This window comes from Cajanus cajan, chromosome 5 (genome assembly GCF_000230855.2).
Source record: "Cajanus cajan strain Asha chromosome 5, NIPB_CcT2T_4, whole genome shotgun sequence".
NCBI lineage: Eukaryota > Viridiplantae > Streptophyta > Magnoliopsida > Fabales > Fabaceae > Cajanus > Cajanus cajan.
Genome location: NC_138521.1, coordinates 9734907 through 9757111, shown reverse-complemented (window position 1 = coordinate 9757111; position 22205 = coordinate 9734907). Strand labels below are relative to the sequence as shown.

The window sequence follows — 22205 nt, the reverse complement described above, 5'->3', positions numbered from 1 at the left end:
GGGGTATTTTAGTCATAGGATTTATTTTCTTTGTATTTCCTATTTTACCCTTGTATTATGGGGTGCTTTAGATGATTAGGTTTTTAATTTGGGCTAGGGTATTACACTAGAAGGGTGACACATTTTTGGTGAGTTTTGGATCTATTTTTGGTGATAGAAAGGCTTAGGCCCAAGTGGAGGGCAAAGGTTGCATGATCATATCATACACCTTGATGTAGCCAATCTAGACCCATAGATTCCAAACTTGGTCACCAAGTAGCATCTAGGGTTCATTTGGCATGTCATTTGGAGTGCATTTGCCTTGTGAATTTCGGCCATGCACACTCCAAATGCAACCCTAGATGCCTCCCCTCCTATAAATACCCAACACCCCACCACTTGTAAATACTTTGGGTTATATGATATTGAGTGAGCCTTTTGTGCCTCAAAATCCCATCCTTAGTCACTAGTTAGTTTCGGCTAACCTCCTCCTATCTCCACCCTTGGAGAATAGGAAACCTAGAGTGGCCTCCACCTACACTTGGAGTGAGCCAACTTGAGCAACCATACACCACCACCCTAACACCTTCACGCCTACCTTCCCTTTTTCCACCCTAAATCTTCCTTTGTGTCTTCCCTTTGGTGAACTAGATCAAGGGCAAGGTCTTCCCCTTCATACTCTACATCATCCATGGAAGGAGGACTCCATCAATGTTAGTCTTTAAGTCTTCATGAAAGTTGTAGACTTGGATGTTAGCTTTCCAATGGCGCTGGAATCACCCAAAAAAGAGGTCTAGAACTCCAAATATGGTTGTTTTAGTGAAGAGGGGTCAAGCTGCTAACATTGGTTTTAGCTGTTGCGGTTTTTAGAATTTTTAACAAGGTAGATGAAGGAATTAGGACTTGGTGTCTTCATGAGAGTTGTAGGAAATCTTCTTATCTTTTGTATGAGATAAGGATGAGAATGGTAGGAGTAGTATAACTCCCAATATGTTGTTTTATGTAAAGGTTGTCATTTCACAAGGAGTGATTTGGATAAGTTGAAGGCTATCTTGGGTGTGTAGGTTAATTCATGTTGTATATGTTGTGTAGGTTGGCATGATAGATGAGTTGTAAACATGATGGGTGAGTTGTATTATGTGTTGAATATGTTGTATGTTTTGAAGTTGTTGATCTATTATATGTTGAATTGATGATATTATTGAAGCATGTTGAAGTTAAGTGGTTAAAGTTGTTTTATGCTATGGTGCTCAGAAAACCCAATTTGTTGAAAACCCTCCTTGGGAAGTTGTCCCTTGGAGTGGACATTGTGTTGTTCTCCTCTAAGACTTAGTTGGTCCCATGTGTGGGCAAGGTCGAGGCACACATGTACAAAGCAACCACGGTATAGGTGTCAGGTCGAGCTATACCGGTTACAAGAGGCCAATTTGAGTAAAGTACGAAGTCGGAAACTTAGTTCCTAACCGAGTATCGGAGGGTTGTAGTATTTGGAGGATAGTTGGTAGGCTAATCCCATAGATGGCTTAGTTAAGCTAGCTAATTCCGTGGTAGGCCTAAACCCAACTGTTCTATCCTGACATAGTATTATACTTCCTTGTTTAAGTGGCAAAGTCTGAGAAATCGTTATCGTGCTGTGGATTGATATCCAAATTTGCTGTTTACCTAGCAAGCCCAAAAAGGTTCTTGGTTGTTGGTTCGGTAGGACCTAGCCACTTAAATTGCTCACCCATGTTGTAGGAGATCTCCAAGTTGAAATACATGACGACGCATAAGCTGTTAATGTGTTTAATTGATGTTGATATAAGTTGTATATGTGCTGTTGTGTTGTGAAGCTGTGATTGAGTTGTGTGTTGTTATGTGTTGTATGTTGACACTGTTAAGGATGATGATAGTGTTGTTATGTTGTAAGTTGCTTTTAAACATGTGTTGTTGAGAGGTGTGCAATACATGTGTTGGTTGTTGTTATGATGAATATGGTAACTATTCCAATGGTTTGTACAGTAGTGCGTTGAAGTGTTGATACAGTGTTGATATGTTGAATCAAGTTGAAATGATGTTAAGATGTGTAGTATATGTGTTGTTGTCTTCTATGTTGGATGTGAAGATGATTATATAGTTGGTGTGTTGCATTTTTAATTATTATAAGTTGTTTATTGTCTCTAGCTTACCCTTGCATGTTTTCATGTGGTTTGGACTGCGATGATCATACGATGTATGGGAGCAGGGCAGGGATAGGCTGGGAGATAGCTGCTAGAGGCCACATGAGGTGCCTAGAGTTGGATGTTTTCATGTGGTTTGGACTGCGATGATCATACGATGTATGAGAGCAGGGCATGGATAGGCTGGGAGATAGCTGCTAAAGGCCACATGAGGTGCCTAGAGTTGGATTTTTTTTGTAGGCTACCTTATAGTAACATATTTTGTTGTATATAGTTGGTTGTTGTTGGTTGCTTGATTAGCAACTTGGGTTGTAATTATTTTATTATACTATTTTAGTATATATATTTCAGTAGGGTGTAGTGTTGTTCCGTAGTATGACGGCCATGACGGGTCGTTACAATAGTTGTGAAAAAAAATATTCATTAGCCTTTGAAATTTTAAAATAAAAAGAAAACTTAAAAGGCTAAATATGTGAGATAGAGTATAGTTTATTAGCATGTACCAAAAGTTGATAAAAGTATGTAAAAGAAAGACACATCAATACTAAGTATGTGTTTGGTTTAATGTTCTATACACATGTTGCAACAAATTTTCATGTCCAAATCTCATATTTACACAAAAGTCATGAGAAGTTATTTCTGTTTCACGTTATAAAGAATTACGTCACAAAATTCAAATCAAACACGCACTAAATAGGTTGGCATTTCCTTTCAATTTTATTTATTTATTTGGTATTTACAAGAATTAGAATTCAATCCTTATGGCTTGGTTGAATTCTTCACTACATGTCACAATTCAAGTTGGTCCTTATTCTTATTTTCTTTGTTTTCTAAACAAATGTTTGAACTTAAAGTCAGATTAAAAAGTCACAATTTTGCAATTAAAAGATAGAAATAAAAAAAACAAGTAAAGGAATCCTAAATATTTTCGTTTTGGTGAAATGATTTTTGCCGTGGCACAAATGGATATCATTTTATGAAGGAAAAAAACCTTAGAATCCGGATGCTTTGTGATGGTGGATGTCACCATTTGAAGAATCACTTTGGATGTATCCCTACATTTATCGTCAAACATGTTTTTTCACATTCATTCCATCTCATTTTCTTATTTTTAAATTATGTATGGTTTACAAAATACCCAAAGAAAGTGAAATAATACTCTTCTCCATTGAGTCATTCTATATTTCTATTTGAAGGAAATTTTGAAAATGATATTTCAAATTCCTCTTTCAAACCGTCAAACAAGGATACATTATTTTATTATTATTATTATTATTACTATTTATATAAAATGTTCATATTAATTTAAAAAAAAAACATAAATACTGGTGATATCAATTTTTTGGTTTAATTTGGTACAATGTTAGTATAAAAAATTATATCATTAATAAATTAAAATTTATAATAAATATGAATTTTAAAATAATTATAAAAAATATTCATTTTTAATTATTTGAAAATTATAATTAAACAATAGTGTAAAAAATCTTTACATCATAACACTATTTTTAATTATGATTAAATTATTATTTTAATTATTTGAAAACTTACATTAAATAATAGTAAGTATTGAAAAACATTAATCTTTAAAAAAGATCAATAACACGTATTTTTATTTTTTAAACAATCTTCATATGTAAATTCTAAGAATTAAAATATATTTTCAATATTTTTAAAACTCACGTATCTATGATTATTTTCTTTTAAATTGAATATGAAAGTTTAGCCATTTATTTTCTTTTATGGCAATTAATTTCATTCCATTACGTTAGTCATTAGAACAGACTTTATACTTAAAGAGTACCATAAATGTTTAGAACGACTTACAATTTGTCCCAACGCACCCGACCCATATTTATTGTTAAATTAATTATATTCATTCTTTGGTTTTTTCTTTTTTATTCCTAAAGTATTCACCGTCGATAGTAGTGATTAATCCCCTCGCTACGTTGGAGGCAAATCAAAATGTGCGATAGTTGACTCCAAGAGCGGCTGCATACATTTATTCTTTGTATGCCTGTAATAAATTTAAAATTTATTCCTTCCTAATCATAATAAGTAGTATTGTGTAAATTATTTTAAAATTTTAATATAATATTCTAATAATATTTTTTTACTATCGTCAGTCTAAAAATTAATCAGTTTTAAAATTATGCTTAAATTTTTTAACAATAAATAGCCCATGTATAACATTTACTTTGTTTTATATGATAATTACTTTAAAGTTCATGTTAACAATAATTTTTTATTGGTAAAATACATAAAATCAAACTCAATTTTCAATTAGTTAATAGATCACAATAAAATATTGTGATTCTGCGTAAATTTTACTTGTAATATCGAGAATCTGAATATTAAAGTATGTTACTTTACAAAACATTTTACTTACTTACTGTATTAATCCGTGAGTAAATTTCACAGGTGTCTTTAAGAGGATATATTGGGAGGTAAAAAGTATAAAACATATTTTAATCAAAAGTAAAATTCTGTCATGAAACATTTAAAAATTGCTTTCGTCCTGTCCCGAGCAAAGCGTTGTTATTTTCTACTAACATTTGTTTATGATTTTTACAGAGGTAATAATAAGCTATAAGCATATGGTTTTAAATAAAAAATATTAAATAATTAATAACTTATTAATTTGAGTGATATTTTTGACTTGATTTTTTAAGTAATATTTTATATTTAAAACCCATATATGAAAAACGTAATTTAAAGATGAGATCCATTAAAAATGATTAGTGAAATTTAAAAAAAAAATATGGAGAAATTTACTAAATACTCTTTATCACTAACATTAAAAAAAGAGAGAAAAAAAAAAAAGTAAGCATGAGAGTTTGTATAATTTAATAATAAAAACAAAGTGTGTTTAAATAGTGGCCAATGAGGTTGGGAGAATAAGTTGCAGTAGGCTAAGCTGAATCTATAGGCTAGAGGACATGAGGCTATAGCTTGTGGAAGTGTAAAGGGGAATGAAGTGAGTGTTAAACATCTTAGACTCAGAAAACATGAGAGAGAGAGAGAGAAAGAGCAGTGAAGAGTGAAGAGTGCATTATGATATGAGGAAGCAACAACGTTGGTAACGTGGATTTGAGGTCTTTTGAGGGAAACAATCAACGACAGCGACAGCATCAAAAGGAAGAGAAAGACCCAGAACGCCAACGCCTTTCAGAAACTCACAAGCTTTTCAAAAAGCGTTTTTGGAGCTTCAAACTGAAGGAAAAAAGTGCCCTTTCATTCTTCCTCACACCACAACGCCAAGGCAAAGAAAAAAAAAAAAAAAGAGAAGCGAGAGGTTAGAGGGGGCACCACACCACCGTGGTTTCTGTAACCGGAACTTGAAGCAGTCACTCCATGTGATATAATTCTAGGGAGTTGTTATTGTTGGTGGTTTCAGAAAAAGAAAAAGAAGCACTTTGTAGTTTGTAATTATCATTACTACTACTATTCACATTTAACTGTCATGTCTGGTTGGTGCTTTCTCTCTCATGGGGTATTTTGTTTGTGGTTAAGGTAAAGGAGCTTTCGCTTTGTGTGTTTGGTTTTGGTTTGAATGGCACATCTGGAGTGTAATCTGAGGGGTCCCGGGGGTGGAAGTTCTCAACCGGAAAAAGGTCAATGGGTTTGTTGTGGTTGGAATTTCGTGTTGGATTACCTTGTTTGGTGACTGAGAAAGTTGAGACATAAAAGGGAAATGCTTATGTTTTTTAGCAATTGCTCATGTTTTTTGTTTTTTAATGATGAAATTTGAGGGGTGAGTGAATGGCCCTTTTCCCTGGTGAGGATGGGGGAAAGTGGGGTGGAGAAAAAGTTGTTAACTTTCTCAGAAACCATGCAGGGGCATTGGGCTTGTGTTCTTGGTCTCACTTGTTTGTGTTGTTGTGGCAGGTTTGAAGGATGACGATCTGTACAGAGAGCTATGGAAGTTGTGTGCAGGGCCTTTGGTGGATGTTCCTCGTACTGGGGACAGAGTTTTCTACTTCCCACAGGGTCACATGGAACAAGTATGCATGCTTTGATTTTTCTTTGTTTTTTTGTTATTGATTTTGATTTTGTTGCCGTTTTGGGGTTGTGGTTGTTTTTCGGTTTGTTGTACTTGCATACGAAACTTTAAGGCCTTTCTGGGTTGTTTTTCTTTTTTCTTTTTGAAGTTGCAAGCATCTACGGATCAGGAATTGAACCAGGAAATTCCCCATTTCAATCTCCCGGCCAAGATTTTTTGCCGTGTTGTGAACATTCAGTTGTTGGTACTGTTGTTTTGTTCCTCTTGCTGTTGTTTTTCCTTGTTCCTTTTGTTGTTGAGGTGACGGTTCACGTGTGCTTATGGTGGAATCTTGTTAATTTTTTGTAGGCGGAACAAGACACTGATGAGGTTTATGCTTGCATCGCTTTGCTTCCAGAATCAGATGTGAGAATATATGTGTCTCCTATCCTTTTATGGTTTTGTCTTGTCGATCCGTTTTGTTATCGAGTGTCACATTTTCTGAATAGAGTTCCCCCTCATTATTGGTCTGTCTCAATCTGCTTTACGAAAGACATTGATTTTAAGTTGAGAAAGTGGGGTTTAAGCTCATAAGCTTAACAGTGTTTTTGAAATACTTTCTTTCCTTTTTTTTTATTATTATTTTTTTTATTTGTGTTTTGTGGTCTATACAGCAAACTGAGCCTACAAATCCTGATCCAAATGTTTCTGAGACCCCAAAACAGAAGTTTCACTCATTTTGCAAGATATTAACTGCCTCTGATACAAGCACACATGGAGGATTTTCGGTTCTGCGGAAGCATGCTACTGAGTGCCTACCTCCATTGGTATTTAACTGAGTTTCCTTTAGCTGAGATGAATGTAGATGTTTAATAATTTAAAAAAGAAGAGGATATTAAATTTTCCTGAATTTTAAATACTTCTTATTTGTATATTGTAGGACATGACTCAAGCAACCCCAACTCAGGAGTTGGCAGCAAAGGACCTTCATGGATTTGAGTGGAAGTTTAAGCATATATACAGGGGTAATTTGTTTTTGATATGAGGAGCCTCTTTCTTTTTTACTTTAGTTGCATGTTCAAATTCTGGAATGAGTGAGTATTGTGATTTGCAACAAATGAGAAATTCTAGACTTGCTTATCCCTTTCACTAATGTGATAAGGTCAACCAAGGAGGCACTTGCTTACAACTGGTTGGAGCACATTTGTTGCATCTAAAAGATTGGTTGCTGGAGATGCTTTTGTGTTTCTAAGGTATTCAAATAAATGAAACATTGATGCACTTGCTTAAAACTAGTCGATGTGAGATCTCCAATAGTCTGCACTTGAGTGTTGCAGGGGAGAGCATGGAAAATTGAGAGTTGGTGTTAGGCGTTTAGCGCGGCAGCAGAGTCCTATGCCTTCATCTGTGATATCAAGCCAGAGCATGCACCTTGGAGTGCTTGCCACTGCTTCCCATGCTGTCATGACTCGTACAATGTTTTTGGTTTATTACAAGCCAAGGTTTGTAAAAACTTTGAATTGTATTGTACATGTCATGTCACTAGCTTATTATAGTCCAACAATTTGTGTAACTTTGCCCTTAAAACGTGTCTTTTGATGCATTTAGGACTAGTCAGTTTATTGTTGGTTTGAACAAATATCTAGAGGCAGTGAACAATAAGTTTTCGGTTGGCATGAGATTCAAGATGAGATTTGAGGGGGATGACTCACCCGAGAGAAGGTATTCGTTCATGTAAACAGCTGTTGTTGTCAAAATTTCATCTTCCCTGCAAGTTGGTAATTAATTACCATGCAATTATTGGTCAGGTTTTCTGGTACTATTGTTGGGGTAGGGGACGTTTCTGCAGGATGGTCAAATTCTCAGTGGCGTTCATTGAAGGTTGAACCTATGTTCTAAACCACCCATTTAAACTCCTTTACTCTTAAATAATTGTTTGCATTTATAATTTTTTGCCACATAGATTCAATGGGATGAACCTGCTACAATTCCAAGGCCAGATAGAGTTTCTTGCTGGGAGATAGAGCCTTTTGTAGCTTCTACTACTTTGAATGTCACTCAACCAGCAGTGAAGGGCAAAAGGTCTAGGCCTAATGAAGTTTCATCTTCTGGTAGGAGACTTGTCCTAAGTTCCATTTAATGAGTTGTTTATTGTGTGACATTAAGGATTTGTTTGGAAAAATTTCTCTAAAAGTACTTTTAGGATAAAAAATAACAAGGAAAATTGATATATGTTTTCCCATCGTAAGCTAAAACTAGTTTATGTATAAGTTAAAATTAAGATTTTGGAGAAGTTAATAAGAGAGAATTTCTACAAATTAATTTATGGATAAGCTAATTTTTTTAACTATAGAAAACTTATTTCATTTTTCTTTCCTATTTTTCTCCCCTAGTGCTTCTTGAGAATTTTATCCAAACATGCCCTAACTAGACTTGGATGTTGTTTTGATGATTTCAATTCAGCTGCTTCAGGTTTCTGGTATCATGGTTCTTCCCAGTCTCACGAGCTTGGTCAATTAGGTGCTGCTGCTGTTGTTGAAGTCCAAAGCAAGGAAAATCAAGTTACATGCTCTTTAAGGCAGAAAGATGTTATTAATAGCAATCCTATTAATGCTAACTCTAGAGTCCGGGTGGAAGGAGTATGGCCTTGTTCACCACATGTGAATGTTTCTTCCAAAAATTTTTCTGATCCTAATATCAACAATTGCGTTTCGGCACGATCATCTATCTCTGGTTACCCTAATGTTCCATCAAGATCAAGTGATGGCCCCACATGTGAGGGAGGGGAAGATGGGAAAAGAAGTGAGAATTCCCTTGATTGCTGGTTATTTGGAGTTAATTTGAGCAACAATTGTAGCAATGTTGTTATTAGTCCTTCAGAGAGAGGTGGAAGCTTAAGTATTGTTGGTAGTGGTCCCAAAGAATCTATTCCTGCAGCTGCATGTGAAACTGAGAGGGTTCAGACTCCCAACTATTCACTGTCCAACAAGCAAATTATTTCTGAGGCATCACCAAATGAGTGGCAGAACAAGCAGGCCACTGTACCATCCATGAGGACGCGGACTAAGGTACATTGTCAGCCTTGGGTGAAATAATCTAAGATTCCTTTCATATTTAGGACCAAACTCAAATAATGTAAAAGGTTTTAACAAGTATGGTTAATGGTATTGGTAGGTAGGTAGGAGTCAGGTGTGTCACGTTCTCTTTCCTTCAAATTTCATCTCAATTTTTTAATTAATTTATGATGGTCTCTTGTGGCCTAATTTCTACCGTGTAGTTGATGGACGCTAACTTAAATATTTTTGAGAAGGTGCAAATGCAAGGTGTTGCTGTTGGTCGTGCATTTGACTTGACCACGTTGAGTGGCTATGATGACCTCATAGATGAGCTTGAGAAATTGTTTGATATCAAAGGAGAGCTGCGTTCACAAAACAAATGGGCAGTTACTTTCACAGATGATGAAAATGACATGATGCTCGTTGGTGATGATCCATGGCCGTGAGTAATATGAACTTCGTTGCCACCCCCATTTTCAATTTCTTGTTCCACTGTAATACAAGCTTAATTTCTTGAATTAAATGTAAAAGTTTTATAGAAGTTACCATAAGTATGATTTTTAAGATAATAACAAATTTATCATACATGTGAATTTATAGTCAGATGATAGTATAAAACTTAGTATATATATATTATTTTCTTTAATTAATTAATTTATTTATTCTGATGTGGCACCTAACATGCAGGGAATTCTGCAACATGGTGAAGAGGATCTTGATTTGTTCAAGGGAGGACTTGAAGAAGATGAAATGCTGCAAGCTACCTGCTTCTTCATCAGAGATTGAAGAGACTCTCTTGAGTCCAGATTCACAGAATAGGGATGAGACTCAACAATCTCACATGGCCTAGAAACTTAGCTTTCTAACTTTTTTGGGGTTTGGGAGGGGAGAGGTATCTGATGGCATTGATTGCTTAGTTTTATGGAACTTGCAAAGCAACTGCAGCAGATTAGTGGACTAGTTTAAGTGGACTTATTATATAATATGAAGAAAAAAAAAAGGGTAGTGCAGTTGGAGTTTAGGTACTTATATTTGTGAATACTTTTTTTCCCCCACAGTGCCATCAGCATGTAAGCAAGTATGCTTTTCCCATTTCTAATGGATTGTCTGTCTGTGATGTGTCGGTTTGTTCTACATATACTTGTTATCGTGTTTTGCCAAATTTGTTAGTTTTGGGGTTGGTGCTAATAAAATAAAGGAAAACAATTTGGTATTTGGTTTTGGCAAATACTACTAGCCTTTCACGCTGATAGTGACATCAATTTTTTATGGCAGTTAGTCTGACGAGAATTAAGTGATGTTTTGATTAAGTGTTACGGAATTGAGAGTCAATTAAATGGGAAAATTTAAGGTGTGATGAATTATGTAACAGTAATAAGTTGGGTATAAAGTGTAAGGAATTTTCTTTACATAGGTTAATGTTTAAGAGTTTGAATATGAAGAGTGAAAGATTGTTCATGTGCGTCGAGGCAGAGGGTCCTTGTGTGAGACAGATGTTGACATGACATGACATGACTGGAGGAGACAATTTTAGGTGTCTTTGAGATACGAAACTTTGAAACAATGATTGACCTAGGATCAAAGTGCACCTTGGATGGATGGCTACAAATATTTTGGTGTGGTTTTTATTAGCAAAATTAAATAAAACTCTGCTGCTGTGTTTGCCTGCTACTCCTGTCGGGTTTCGTCATTGTTTTGCGTTTAGTCTTTACATTTTGGATCTCTCCTATTGCTTATATTATCACAACATGGTTTATTACTATTAGAATGTTTGGTTGCACGATATTTATGTAATTTTTTACGTTTAATTAGATGTTAATAATTATAATTTTCACGTTTTTGGGATAAATTAACGAGATTCTTTGCTTTTTTTTAATGTGTTTCTAAACATGCATTATCTTTTCTAGACACAGTTCATGGACATGAAATTAAAAAATGAAAATTGACAAAGCATTTAAGTTGAGTAATTTTATTCTTGCATAACTTTGTACTTGTCACTTTGCATTGTCATCACCATTTAATTACAATTAATTGCGTTAAACTTGTTTTTTACTCAACGTTAAACTTTTTTTAATTATAGAAATTTACCTTAATTTAATTTGTCGCCTCATATTTGAAGAGACAGGGCATTACAAAAGAATGCACAGCCATTTTCCATTTAAATTTGGACGTTGTTATCAACTTTGACTTTGTCTCTATTCATACTTTTTTTAGTGTTTGATCTATTCTTGTAGTCACTTATAAAAGCAGAAATAAACACAATTAAAAAAATATTTTTTAAAAGAAAATAAACAAAAGTCTAAAATATTCCCCTCTCTCTTATTTATTATAAGAAGAAGAATTGATAAAATTTATTATTCTAATTAAATTTTATTAATCTTGTAATATTTTTTTAAAAAATCATCTTTATTATAAATGTAAAAAAAATAGTACAATCCAAAAGTCATGTACTAAGGAAGACATATTTTAGAAAAAATGAAATAAAATGATATTTTAAAAATAAAAATGCGTTTTTTCTTAAAAAGAATAGAGAGAGTAACCTTGTATAAAAGTTAATTAGAAAATATTTTTATTTTTAAATCAAATATTATATTAATTACGAGCATCTCAACTTTTTGTGCAGTTGCTAAATGTCATTTGTCAGGTATTTCTTTTATTTTTTATTCATAATTATTTTGGTATTATTTTTTTATTCTTTTTTATTATCACTTTTTTAAAATCAATGATTTATTAATTTTTTTTCTTATTTTTATCTTTAATAATTAATATGTATTTATTGAATAATGTATTTATTCATTTTTCAATGTACTTATTTCTTCTCCAATCACTTAAAAAATATAACAAGAAAATAAGTAATAAATATTTTGAAAAACTAAAATATCAATCATTTTCTTAATTCTTATACATAACTTAAATGTCAAACAAAAAAAACACAGAGAGTAGTTCTTAAAGTTGTTAGTCTAATGCAGCGAGTAACTTTGAATATTTGTTAAAGAGTTCTTTACGTTTAATATCCGATTATGTTTTAGATAAAATTGTTTCTAAAAAAATACATCTAAAGAATTAAAAATAATAAAAAATTGTTCCTTATATTTGTGTCAGTTTATATATATATATATATATATATATATATATATATATATATATATATATATATATATATATATATATATATTTCAATGTTTTAGTTGTTATATCTATTTTGGGATGATTTTACATTTTTAAAAATTTTATATTTTAGTTCTCATACAAATTAGTGTCGACTTATCATATTATTAGACCTAAAATAAATATTAAAATGAAATTTTAAAAAAATTAATAATAAATTTTTTGATAAAAAAATAAAAATATTTTAGAGATGGATCTTTAAAAAATAATCATATTTATATATCTTTTAGAGATAAATATTTTAAAATAAATTTTTAAGAATGTAAAAAATAACTTTTAAGTTTTAAAATCTTAAATAAATTATATAATATTAATAATTTTTTTTTAAAGAAGTCTAAAGTGAAGACTTCATTAGTCTCGTCGTAGAACTGACTCTAATATAAACAAATTATTTTTATGTTGAAGTCCTTGTGTCAATATTATGCGACGGTTTAACATTGGCAGAAAAAAAAAAAATAAAGACTAAAACATTAAAAAAAAAAAGTTTAATATAGGAACTAATACATATAATTTTTAGGTATTGGAACTAAAACAAAAATGTACAAGTAATTTGGCAAATGTGGAATAGTGGGATGCTGAGTCTTGGTCTAATAATAAGCTATGGTGAGGTTTCAGACACAGAGACAAAGGGGTAATGGAAATTGTTTTCTGGAATGAGAGGGTTTGATGTTTGTTCTACCTTTCTAATAAGTTGCCCAAAAAGTGGAGGCAAGGTTCCTTGCAACAACATTCTTTGTTCTTACCCATAAACATTTCAAAATAATTAGAAAGAAACTCTAATTAGAAAGCTATTTTGTGATGATTTTACATCTTCAGAAAACTCTAAATGCAATAATTAGAAAGAAACTATCTATGGACGTATTTCCCATTATTGTTTTGAAATCAAAATTTCTTTTTAATTAGGCCTTAGGAGGCCTACTAACCACTCATTTTTTTCATAGTTTTGTTTGATCCAAGTTAATGGCTTCAATATTCTTGAACAATTTATGCGTGTATTCTTTTTTTTTCTTCTTCTTTTTTTTTTTTGTAATTTCGAGATTTACGTGCATGCATCTATACGCAAATAAAATAAAATCGTGTCCAAAAGCGATGCATGTACGATTCAGAAGTAGAGATCTAATAATTGAGCACCATCTTTTCTCATTTCATTGTTGCACCATTACATTATTGAATCTCATTCTTTGCTGGTGCTTTGCACATGCATAAGAGATGCTTGGTTCATTTCTTATTTTTACCATACTTCACACTTATGTGAAGTATGAAAAATAAAATATAGCTAATTAATATTATAGATGCCATGAAATAAGAAAAAAATTCAAGTATTGAAAGAAGATGTAGATTCGTTATGACTATTTTTATAATATTTTCTATTTTTTTAAAAAAAATAATCTATTAATGTATAAGAGAAAATGGATTGGACACAAACTATACAAAAGAGACTCATTTATTTTACAAAGCTTGCTTGATCAAATTCATCTAGATATGAATTATTATGAAAATAACAATAATTTCGATTAATTTGTAAGTCATACTTATATGTTAAAGAATTAAAGGTAATTTTATATTAGATATTAGGGAGAATAATATGATTCAAATTTGAAGGATGACAAAGATCTCAAGTTCAACTTAAGGACTCCTCAATTGGTATATGAATTGGACAAATCATATTGTTTTAAATTCTATCCACTGACCCAAAAAAAAAAAAAAAATTAAAAATGTAGGCACTGATACGAATTTGAGTAGAAGATTCTGATATTTGAGCAAACATGAACATCAACTGAGTATGAAATCTAATGGAAATTGGTGGCAAATAGGAATGACTCGTTTTGAAGGGCATTTAATTTGTGGATACAAATGAAGCCCATAACAGTCCATGTCTGATGTTTGCGTCCAAATCATATAATATATGGCTTGGTCCAACAAGACAAACCACATCTGTCTTATGTTTGTGTAGGAGAAAGGGTTAGGGTCCAAATCCATTACATACTTGAAAGTTGAAAAAACAAATCTGGATCATTTGATGTGTCACGTGATGCACTATGGAATCGTTAAATACAGCCAAGGTGTGCATTAAAGTGTAGAAAATAAATGAATTTTCTGTGTAAATAATGATATTTATACACATTTTTTTTAATATATTTTGGTCACAATATGGTTTCAACGAAAAAGAGACATGCTTGTTAACGAGTTGAGACCATGAAAAGAAAGGAGTGATGCAGATGTTTGAGCCAGTAACATATTTGGTTAGAATCAAAATGAGTTGAGAAAAAACATATTTGGTTGGAATGAAAATGGGTCGAGAAAAATGGATAGAAAAATTACAAATTTTACCCCTTTTTTTAAAGAGAAAAATTGGAAACATACAAAATGATTTCTTTTCAAGTTGGGACAAAATGAGAAGAGAAAAATAAATTTTACCCTAATAATAATTTTGGGCAACTATTTAATTATTATTAAACTAAAAATATAATATTTGATTAATAAAAATTATATTCTGTTAGTATAAATTAGTGCTTAATTATTAATTTTGAAATATTGCATAGATCATATTTATGAAAAAAAAAATTAAAAATATAAAATTTACTTAACATGATTACATTAGTTATTTATCCTGCGCTCAATTTAAATGAAAATTAACTAATCGCTTTAATTTTTTCCTTTCATTTTTCGATGTTCAAACAAAATCTGTGTTTAGATTCATGCTAGATCATCCCAAATTATGTTAAAATACCAGTTCACATGATTTGTGGTAACTATTAATATGTACGGTCTTACGTGAAGAAATTGATTCCGAACTGAAACAATTTTAGATAGTTTTTATGTTTGATAAAAAAATTTATTTTGTCTTTTTATCTATAAAAATATTATACTATGTTATACTATTAAATGATGTTTGGACCATGTGTTACCTTTAATTTGATTTTAAGATAGAAGTTTCTTTTATTAGCTATTAAATTTTTAGGTCTAACTTCAAAGTTTTGAACATCTTATGTTCAATTAAACATGTTATAATTAATTGACTCTTATATATTAAATGTGATAATATATTTTATATAAAAAATATTTTTAGAGGTTATTTTTCAATGAGAAATTTTTTAAGAATTATTTAGTATATTTGGATGAGAAAATTTAAGAAAATAATTCATTTTTATAATAAATTTTAAATACTTTAAAGTTAAAATATTTTATTTAGATAAAAAAATTCTTAAATAATTTAAAATTTAAGTATTTGATAAATTTTTTAAAATAGCAGAATTTCAAATTATTCTAAAAAAGTAAGAATTTAAAATTTTTCATATATTTTTTATCTCACTTATTTATCTTTTATCTTTTTATTCTTCCTCTCTCTCCTATTTCCTATCTTCCTATTGCTCTCTCTCTCTCTCTCATTTATCTTCTCTCACTTTCTCTCATAAAAAATATCAATAGTTTTTATTTAATTATTGAATTTTTTTATATAATTTTTAAATATTATCTAATTTTTTAAAAAATAATTTATTATTTAAAAATTCACTACTATTTATTTTACAAAATTTAATTTTAAAATAAATTAATATCTTTAAAATCAATTATCCTATCATATAAATCAATTTCATATTTATTTATGTATTAAACTTTAATATTTTTAAAATAAATTATCAATAAATAAAAATAATTTTGTACTATAATATAAATTATTTATTTTAAATCTAAAAAATATAATTTATAATTAAAATAATCATTTATATAAATTTTAAATATATATTTAAGTATAATATTTATTTATTTATATATAATTTAATTATATTTAATAAACATTTAAGTTGTGAAATTTACATGTTAAAGTACAAGTAAAAGAAAGAATTCAGAAAAAAAATCAGTTGATTTCAAAATTATTTGAACTAAAATAAACTTGAGAAAAACAATTTCTTTAAAAAAAAAATAAATTTTAGGAACCCTTACCCGCGGGCGACAAATGCTTTATACACTAAAAATGAGGTCCACAACCGAAGTTGTAGTCTCTTCCACGTAAGCTATTCAATAAATGCTCAAGTTTTTAGTTTGACTTTGACATCAACAAATTCATTTGATTTGATACTAAAACCACTCAGTGACTTTGTAAAAGTAAGGCAATGATGAAATAATTAGGCAGTAAAAAAAAAAAAAGAATTGGAATCGAAGGAGTATAGTTTTAAAAACCGGACCGGTCATCGAACCGGTTAAGGTACTGGGTCAGTGGGTCAAAGGTTGAACCGGTTGGTCACTAGTTGAACCGCATGACTCGATTTTTATTTATTTTTATTAAAAAATATTCATATTAAATATATTTTATACTTATAAATTTTAATAAATTTATATCTTATTTTAAATTTCAATTTTTCTATTTTATTTAAAATTATTTTTATTTTTATTTTGTAAAAAAATACATAAAAAAATTACATGTTAAACGATATATTAATACAAATTAAAAATATAAATAATATGTACATATATAATATGCTTGCAATTAATATCACAAAATAATATATGTAATATTTACATAGATATTACATTATTAAATATATAATTTAAAATTAATAATATATTATAAAAGTTATTTAAGTTGTATATATTGCAAACAAATATATTAGAACAAGTAGTCATTGTTATATTTAATAAGACTCCTTGCTTTTTTATTAAGAGATTCAATTTTCATTATTATTTTTGTGATATTTATGGTCCCTTAAAATTTTTTTAAAAAAAATAAGAAAAAAAAGTGGTTGAACCGATTTGACCCACCGGTTCACCGGTTGAACTGGAAAATTGACCGGTTCAATCCGGTTTGAAACGGATCGACTGCATAACCGATCCAACTTCAGATTCAGACCGGCTGGACTACCGGTTCTCGGTCCAACGGCCGGGTCGGTCCGGGTTTTAAAACAATGTGAAGGAGTTCTCCGCGCAACAAGCGCCCCCACAATGGCTAACGTGTGAAGAAATTCAAGTCCCCAACCCCAATCAATGTAAGCACATTATTTCTCAATGTACACGTAGGGAACCACTTTTTTTTTATCATTTCGTTAATTAATTATTTATTATTATTAATTAATTCATAATATGATATGTTAAACACTTGACAACATCAACCTAACACATTATTATATTTAAAACAAATCTTGAAGTAATTTTTTTTAAAATGATCTTTAAAAAATCATATTTATATAATTTTAAAAATAATTTTTTAAAAATAAAAAATTAATTTTTAAATTATAGATCTTAAAAATTATATAAATATTAAATAAAATATTTTTTTAAAAGGAAATTAAAATTAGAATTTTATTCTTCTCATATTATGACTAACTCAAATTTGACATGATGTGTTGATTATTAGCATAACGTAAAAACTTAAATATTTAATGATAAAATGTGGAAATTTAAAAATATGATCTTAAAAATTGTAAGAATATAAAGATAAGTAAAAAATACAATTAATCATTTTTAATTAAAAAAATATAACTCACTATTACACGGCAATTTTATAAAAAAAAAAGTAATTACTTCGATTTGGACGATCTAAATTAGGAATTAAACTCTAATTCTTAATAAAATAAACTACGAATATTAAATTGCCTAAAGAAAATAATATTTTTGTTAGATAAGAGAGGAAGTTTTAGGACATTATTGTAAAATAAAAAAAAAAATCTTTTGAACTTAATTTATCTATCTAAGAGAAATGACATTATCACCGAAAGAGGCAACCTTTTCGGCCGAGGAGCTTCCCTTGATCTCTTCCACATTGCAATATTGTCTTTTCTTCTTTATGTCATCAAAAGCATAGTCAAAACTCAAAAGCCAGCATTCGTAGTTGCAACACACAAAGAGTGTGTGCAGTGAGATAGAGATAGAGAGAGAGAGAGAGAAAGAGTAGTGATTAGTGATGGGTGGTTGTGAAGTAGAGTTTGAAGAAGATGAGTGCAAGGTTCCAAGGCTACCCTTGCTGAACCCTCCAACAATGCACTCTCCAGAGAGATCAGGGATGCAAACTCCTCCACTTTTCACCTCAGCCTCAGTCCCATTTGGTTGGGAAGAGGAGCCAGGGAAGCCAAGGCCATGCACTGCCCTTGTGCCCTTCTCCAACCCTACTACTCCCAAGTCCTTGGAACTCCCTCCAAGGTTGCTGCTACATTCCTCACCCACCACTGTCTTGGAGGGACCCTACCCCACCAACACTTGCCACTCCCCATCTTTCAGAATCACTGAGGACTTGTATGGCTCTCAAAGAGGGCAACTTGGCAACATGGTCCTCAACCAAGTGGAGAAGGAGAAAGGCTTGTTTGGTTCTTGGAGGGAAAAGGCTTTGAAAAGAGAAGCCACTGGGGGTAGTCATGTCTTTCCATCTTCTCTTGACAAGGATCCTGATGATCATGTTGCCAGCGTTTTAGGCACTACCAAGAGGGTGAGGAGTATGAGAAAGAGGGACCGCTCTGCCAGATTTACTAACCCCTTCCATGCCGAGTCTAGTGTTTGGGTATGTTTTCAGCTTTCAACACTGTTTATGCCTTGTTTTCTCTGCTTTTATTTGGTTCTGCTTGGAGATTTTCTCAGTGCTTGATGTTGTACTTTGCTAAAACTTGTGTTATAATGTATAAAGCATGTAGCTTTTTATCAACTTGTAATCTGGGTTTTGAAGTCAAGATCGAATATGATTTTAAGAATGAGGGATTTCAGTGTACTAAAGTTACTCTTTTTTAGTGGAGGAAACTGTGTGTAGAATTATTTTTGGCTAATAGTAAAGGATCTAAGTCAACTTGGGCCTGATTGAAAACAAATTTAAAAATGTTTTTAGAACTTTTTTACTTAAATACTATTTATTTTTAATAAAGAAGCTTTTGAAAGGAGTTCTTAACTTTTATTCAAAGAAGCTCCTAGTTTAGTGTATGCGAGATTTTCTTCTAATGTGTTTCTGTGTTATCATTAATACAGCAAATAGCGACATGCAATTGGAATAGTAACAATAATAATGCTTAGAGACCATAAAAGTGCATCACAACATATAATTCAGTTTATTTTAAGTGTGTTACAAGAGTTCCATTTCTGGACTTAAATATCTTACAAGAGTTATGGTCACAAGACTTTAATTTGTTGGGAGAAATAATCGAATTAGTGTGATTGGTGCAAATAGAAATCTGAAAATTGAGGGACCGACTCCACTTGTCCAAAGTAGTAATTTGGGGTGGAGGGTAGCATAAAGGAGTAAAAAAAATTGTGTTTTTTTGTGTGTAAGATGGTATCGAAAAAGTTAACATGGTCCCTAATGTAATGCTGCACGACTTTTGAATTTTGCAGACAAAGATGTATGAGGGGTTGAAGCGGGTGGTTTCATTGAGGAGTAAAAAAGTGAAGAAATATGGATGTGGGTGGCCTTAGGCTTGTGTTCTGGGACCTTCGGTTTGGTATGGTCAAAATTGATTATGATGTTATATTGGATACCTTTCACTGCCATATCATGTACTGTTTTTATCTTTCTCTTGTATTTGTGCAAATCAGAGTCACAGGTGGCATTCAGAACCTGTTTCATCTTTTGCTATTATACCACTGTAACTTTGGATTGCTTCCATGCTGTTCAAACTTTATGTTATTGTCATAGGACAATCAATATGTACAAATTTTCAAACCTTCATTATATGTTATCTTAATGGAATCTAGCAGGAGTGATATCTATTCAATGCTAACCTTGCTTATAGCCCATGATGACAGAGCCACCCACTGTCATTCAAAAATAAAAATAAGAAAAACAGAAACCTCTGCCCTTAGCAAGGAAGGAAAATCCAAATAAAAAATTATGGAACAGAACAAATAAAAAAATAAATCAATCAATAATTATTTTTCCTTAAGTGAGTTGTACTTGTTTATGGTACAGGACAAATAAAAAAATAAATCAATCAATCAATATAGATGTCTTAGAATAGTGGATTTAAGTCTAACTCAACCTTACAAAACTGGCTTGTAAGGTGAGAGTTGCTTTTCATTTATATATTATTTAATTGCTTAATCTCTAGTCAATGTAGTACTTGAATTATGAATTCTACCGACAAGTTGTTAGTTTAAATGAAATTGGATTTAATATTTTTAAGTGAAGTTTTGAATTTGAATTTCACTAAATATGGTTAATCATATATTTTTTTAGTAGAGATTACTTTTGTATTTTAGAATTTTAATATAAAATTTCATAATTTTTATAAATTGGAGTTTATTCAAAATTATAGATGTTATATTTCAGTTATATGAGAAATTATATGTAGAATTAAAATGTTGAATTCAATTTGAATTCTTTTGTATGGATATATGGTCTAAAGACTAAAGTTTGAAAATAAAATTAATTATATTTTTATTAAGATATTTATATACTATTATTTAATAGTTTAAATATAATAATTTGATTGGGTTAGCTCCTAGTTTTAAGCATATATATTTTGAAGCCTCTAAAATAGGATACACAAGTCAGGTTTGAAAAAAAAATTATCTACTAATTAATGGATGCAACAGTAGTTGCAACTAGAGTTGAAATTAGCAAAGCATTTGAGTGTAATATATGGGTGCGGAATCCACAATTTTCAATGTGTTCGTTAGAAATTGAAAACGACATTATTATGAAGTGAATTTAAATATAATTCAACCGTTATAAGATGAGAGTTATTTTTTAGTTATATATTCTTTAATTATCTAAAATAGATGAGATATGAGTTTTTCTTTTCTTTTCAATTCACTCTCCATGTCACTATTAGCTTATAATATTATCTTAAAAAGTATGTTTAAGTCTAACTTAATCCTTATGAAACAAGTTTATAAAGTAAAAATTATTTTATTTATATATTCTTTAATTATCTTATTTTTAATTTATACAAGACTTGACTTTTTCTTAATAACCAAAGCATTTATGATTGTGATTTTTTAGAAAGTACAATTTAAAATTTAGAATTAATGTGACTAATTTCAATTTCAAGCTCCAATTCTGTACTCAATTCAAAGACCAAACAAACACTTATAATTTTTCTTTTCACATTTTAATTGAAATTACAAATAAATATATATTTTTTTTGTTATAAACGATTTAATTAAAAGGTCAATTTCACATTTAAAATTAATACATAATTTAAGCCATTAAAATTTCACTGTTTAAAAATGTTTCACGTGTGTAAATTAGTTCTTTATCGCATAAGATTGTTTATTAGTTAACAATTTGATAAGATAAACTTGTTAGTAATTTGACACCTATGTAGACCATATAAATGTGCACTTTCAAGAACCAAAACAACACAAAATACTATAAGAAGTAAACTCTGTATACAGCATCTTTTAAATTAGTAAATTTCAGACTTTTTTTTGGTAGCTTATGGCATTCCAAATTTGTACAGCATTTATTTATTTTGGCTTTTTATGAAAACGGTTTCGGTCCTAATGGATATTAAAGAATGGACCATGAAAATCAATGGTCAATTCGTGCTCGAAGAAATTTTTCTCACCAACACAAGTTATTTCAACAGATCAGCTGCAGTGACATTTGCTATAGCCACACAACTCAAAGGATGATGATATAACATACTTTGAATACCTAATATTATTGTTGACCGTCTCTATTATTGACCTTGTGATTATAATCTAGTATCATACCTTATTTATTGCGAACCTAAAGCACTTGACATAAACATTCACTCAACAAATCATGCTTTATTATAAATTTAAATTGTATACATTATCGGTGTAAACTATCTTTACGATGAAATCTAATAAGATTTTACCACTTTATTATATCATCCTATTTATTAATATGGCATGATGTTTTAGTAATTTGAATTAGATGTGCGTGTGAATGTCAACAATCTGAATCCCTTTTTAGGCTTG

The 22205-nt window shown here is 30.5% G+C and overlaps 2 protein-coding genes across 6 annotated transcripts; both read left to right on the top strand.

The window, feature by feature from the left end:
* The first annotated feature begins 5031 nt into the window (after positions 1 to 5031).
* ARF11 (auxin response factor 11) lies at positions 5032 to 10310 on the top strand. 5 transcript variants are annotated; one of them, XM_083074887.1, is made up of 15 exons: positions 5032 to 5563; positions 5652 to 5752; positions 6027 to 6142; positions 6290 to 6385; positions 6490 to 6546; positions 6795 to 6947; positions 7061 to 7145; positions 7283 to 7373; positions 7458 to 7622; positions 7729 to 7842; positions 7929 to 8001; positions 8084 to 8231; positions 8593 to 9188; positions 9398 to 9618; positions 9864 to 10310. In XM_083074887.1, exons 2-15 carry the CDS (start codon positions 5692 to 5694, stop codon positions 10024 to 10026), a joined length of 2139 nt encoding a protein of 712 aa, XP_082931013.1. In that variant the 5' UTR covers positions 5032 to 5563; positions 5652 to 5691; the 3' UTR covers positions 10027 to 10310. The 5 variants fall into 5 exon arrangements, with proteins under 5 accessions (XP_082931013.1, XP_029129166.1, XP_029129170.1 ...); XM_029273333.2 differs by having other exon boundaries at positions 5033 to 5563; positions 8584 to 9188; XM_083074888.1 differs by having other exon boundaries at positions 5035 to 5563; positions 8584 to 9188; positions 9431 to 9618.
* A 7735-nt stretch (positions 10311 to 18045) lies between these two features.
* Positions 18046 to 20029, top strand: LOC109807815 (uncharacterized protein At4g00950). The gene is made up of 2 exons (XM_020370460.3): positions 18046 to 18831; positions 19650 to 20029. Exons 1-2 carry the CDS (start codon positions 18241 to 18243, stop codon positions 19728 to 19730), a joined length of 672 nt encoding a protein of 223 aa, XP_020226049.1. The 5' UTR covers positions 18046 to 18240; the 3' UTR covers positions 19731 to 20029.
* The last annotated feature ends 2176 nt before the right edge of the window (positions 20030 to 22205 follow it).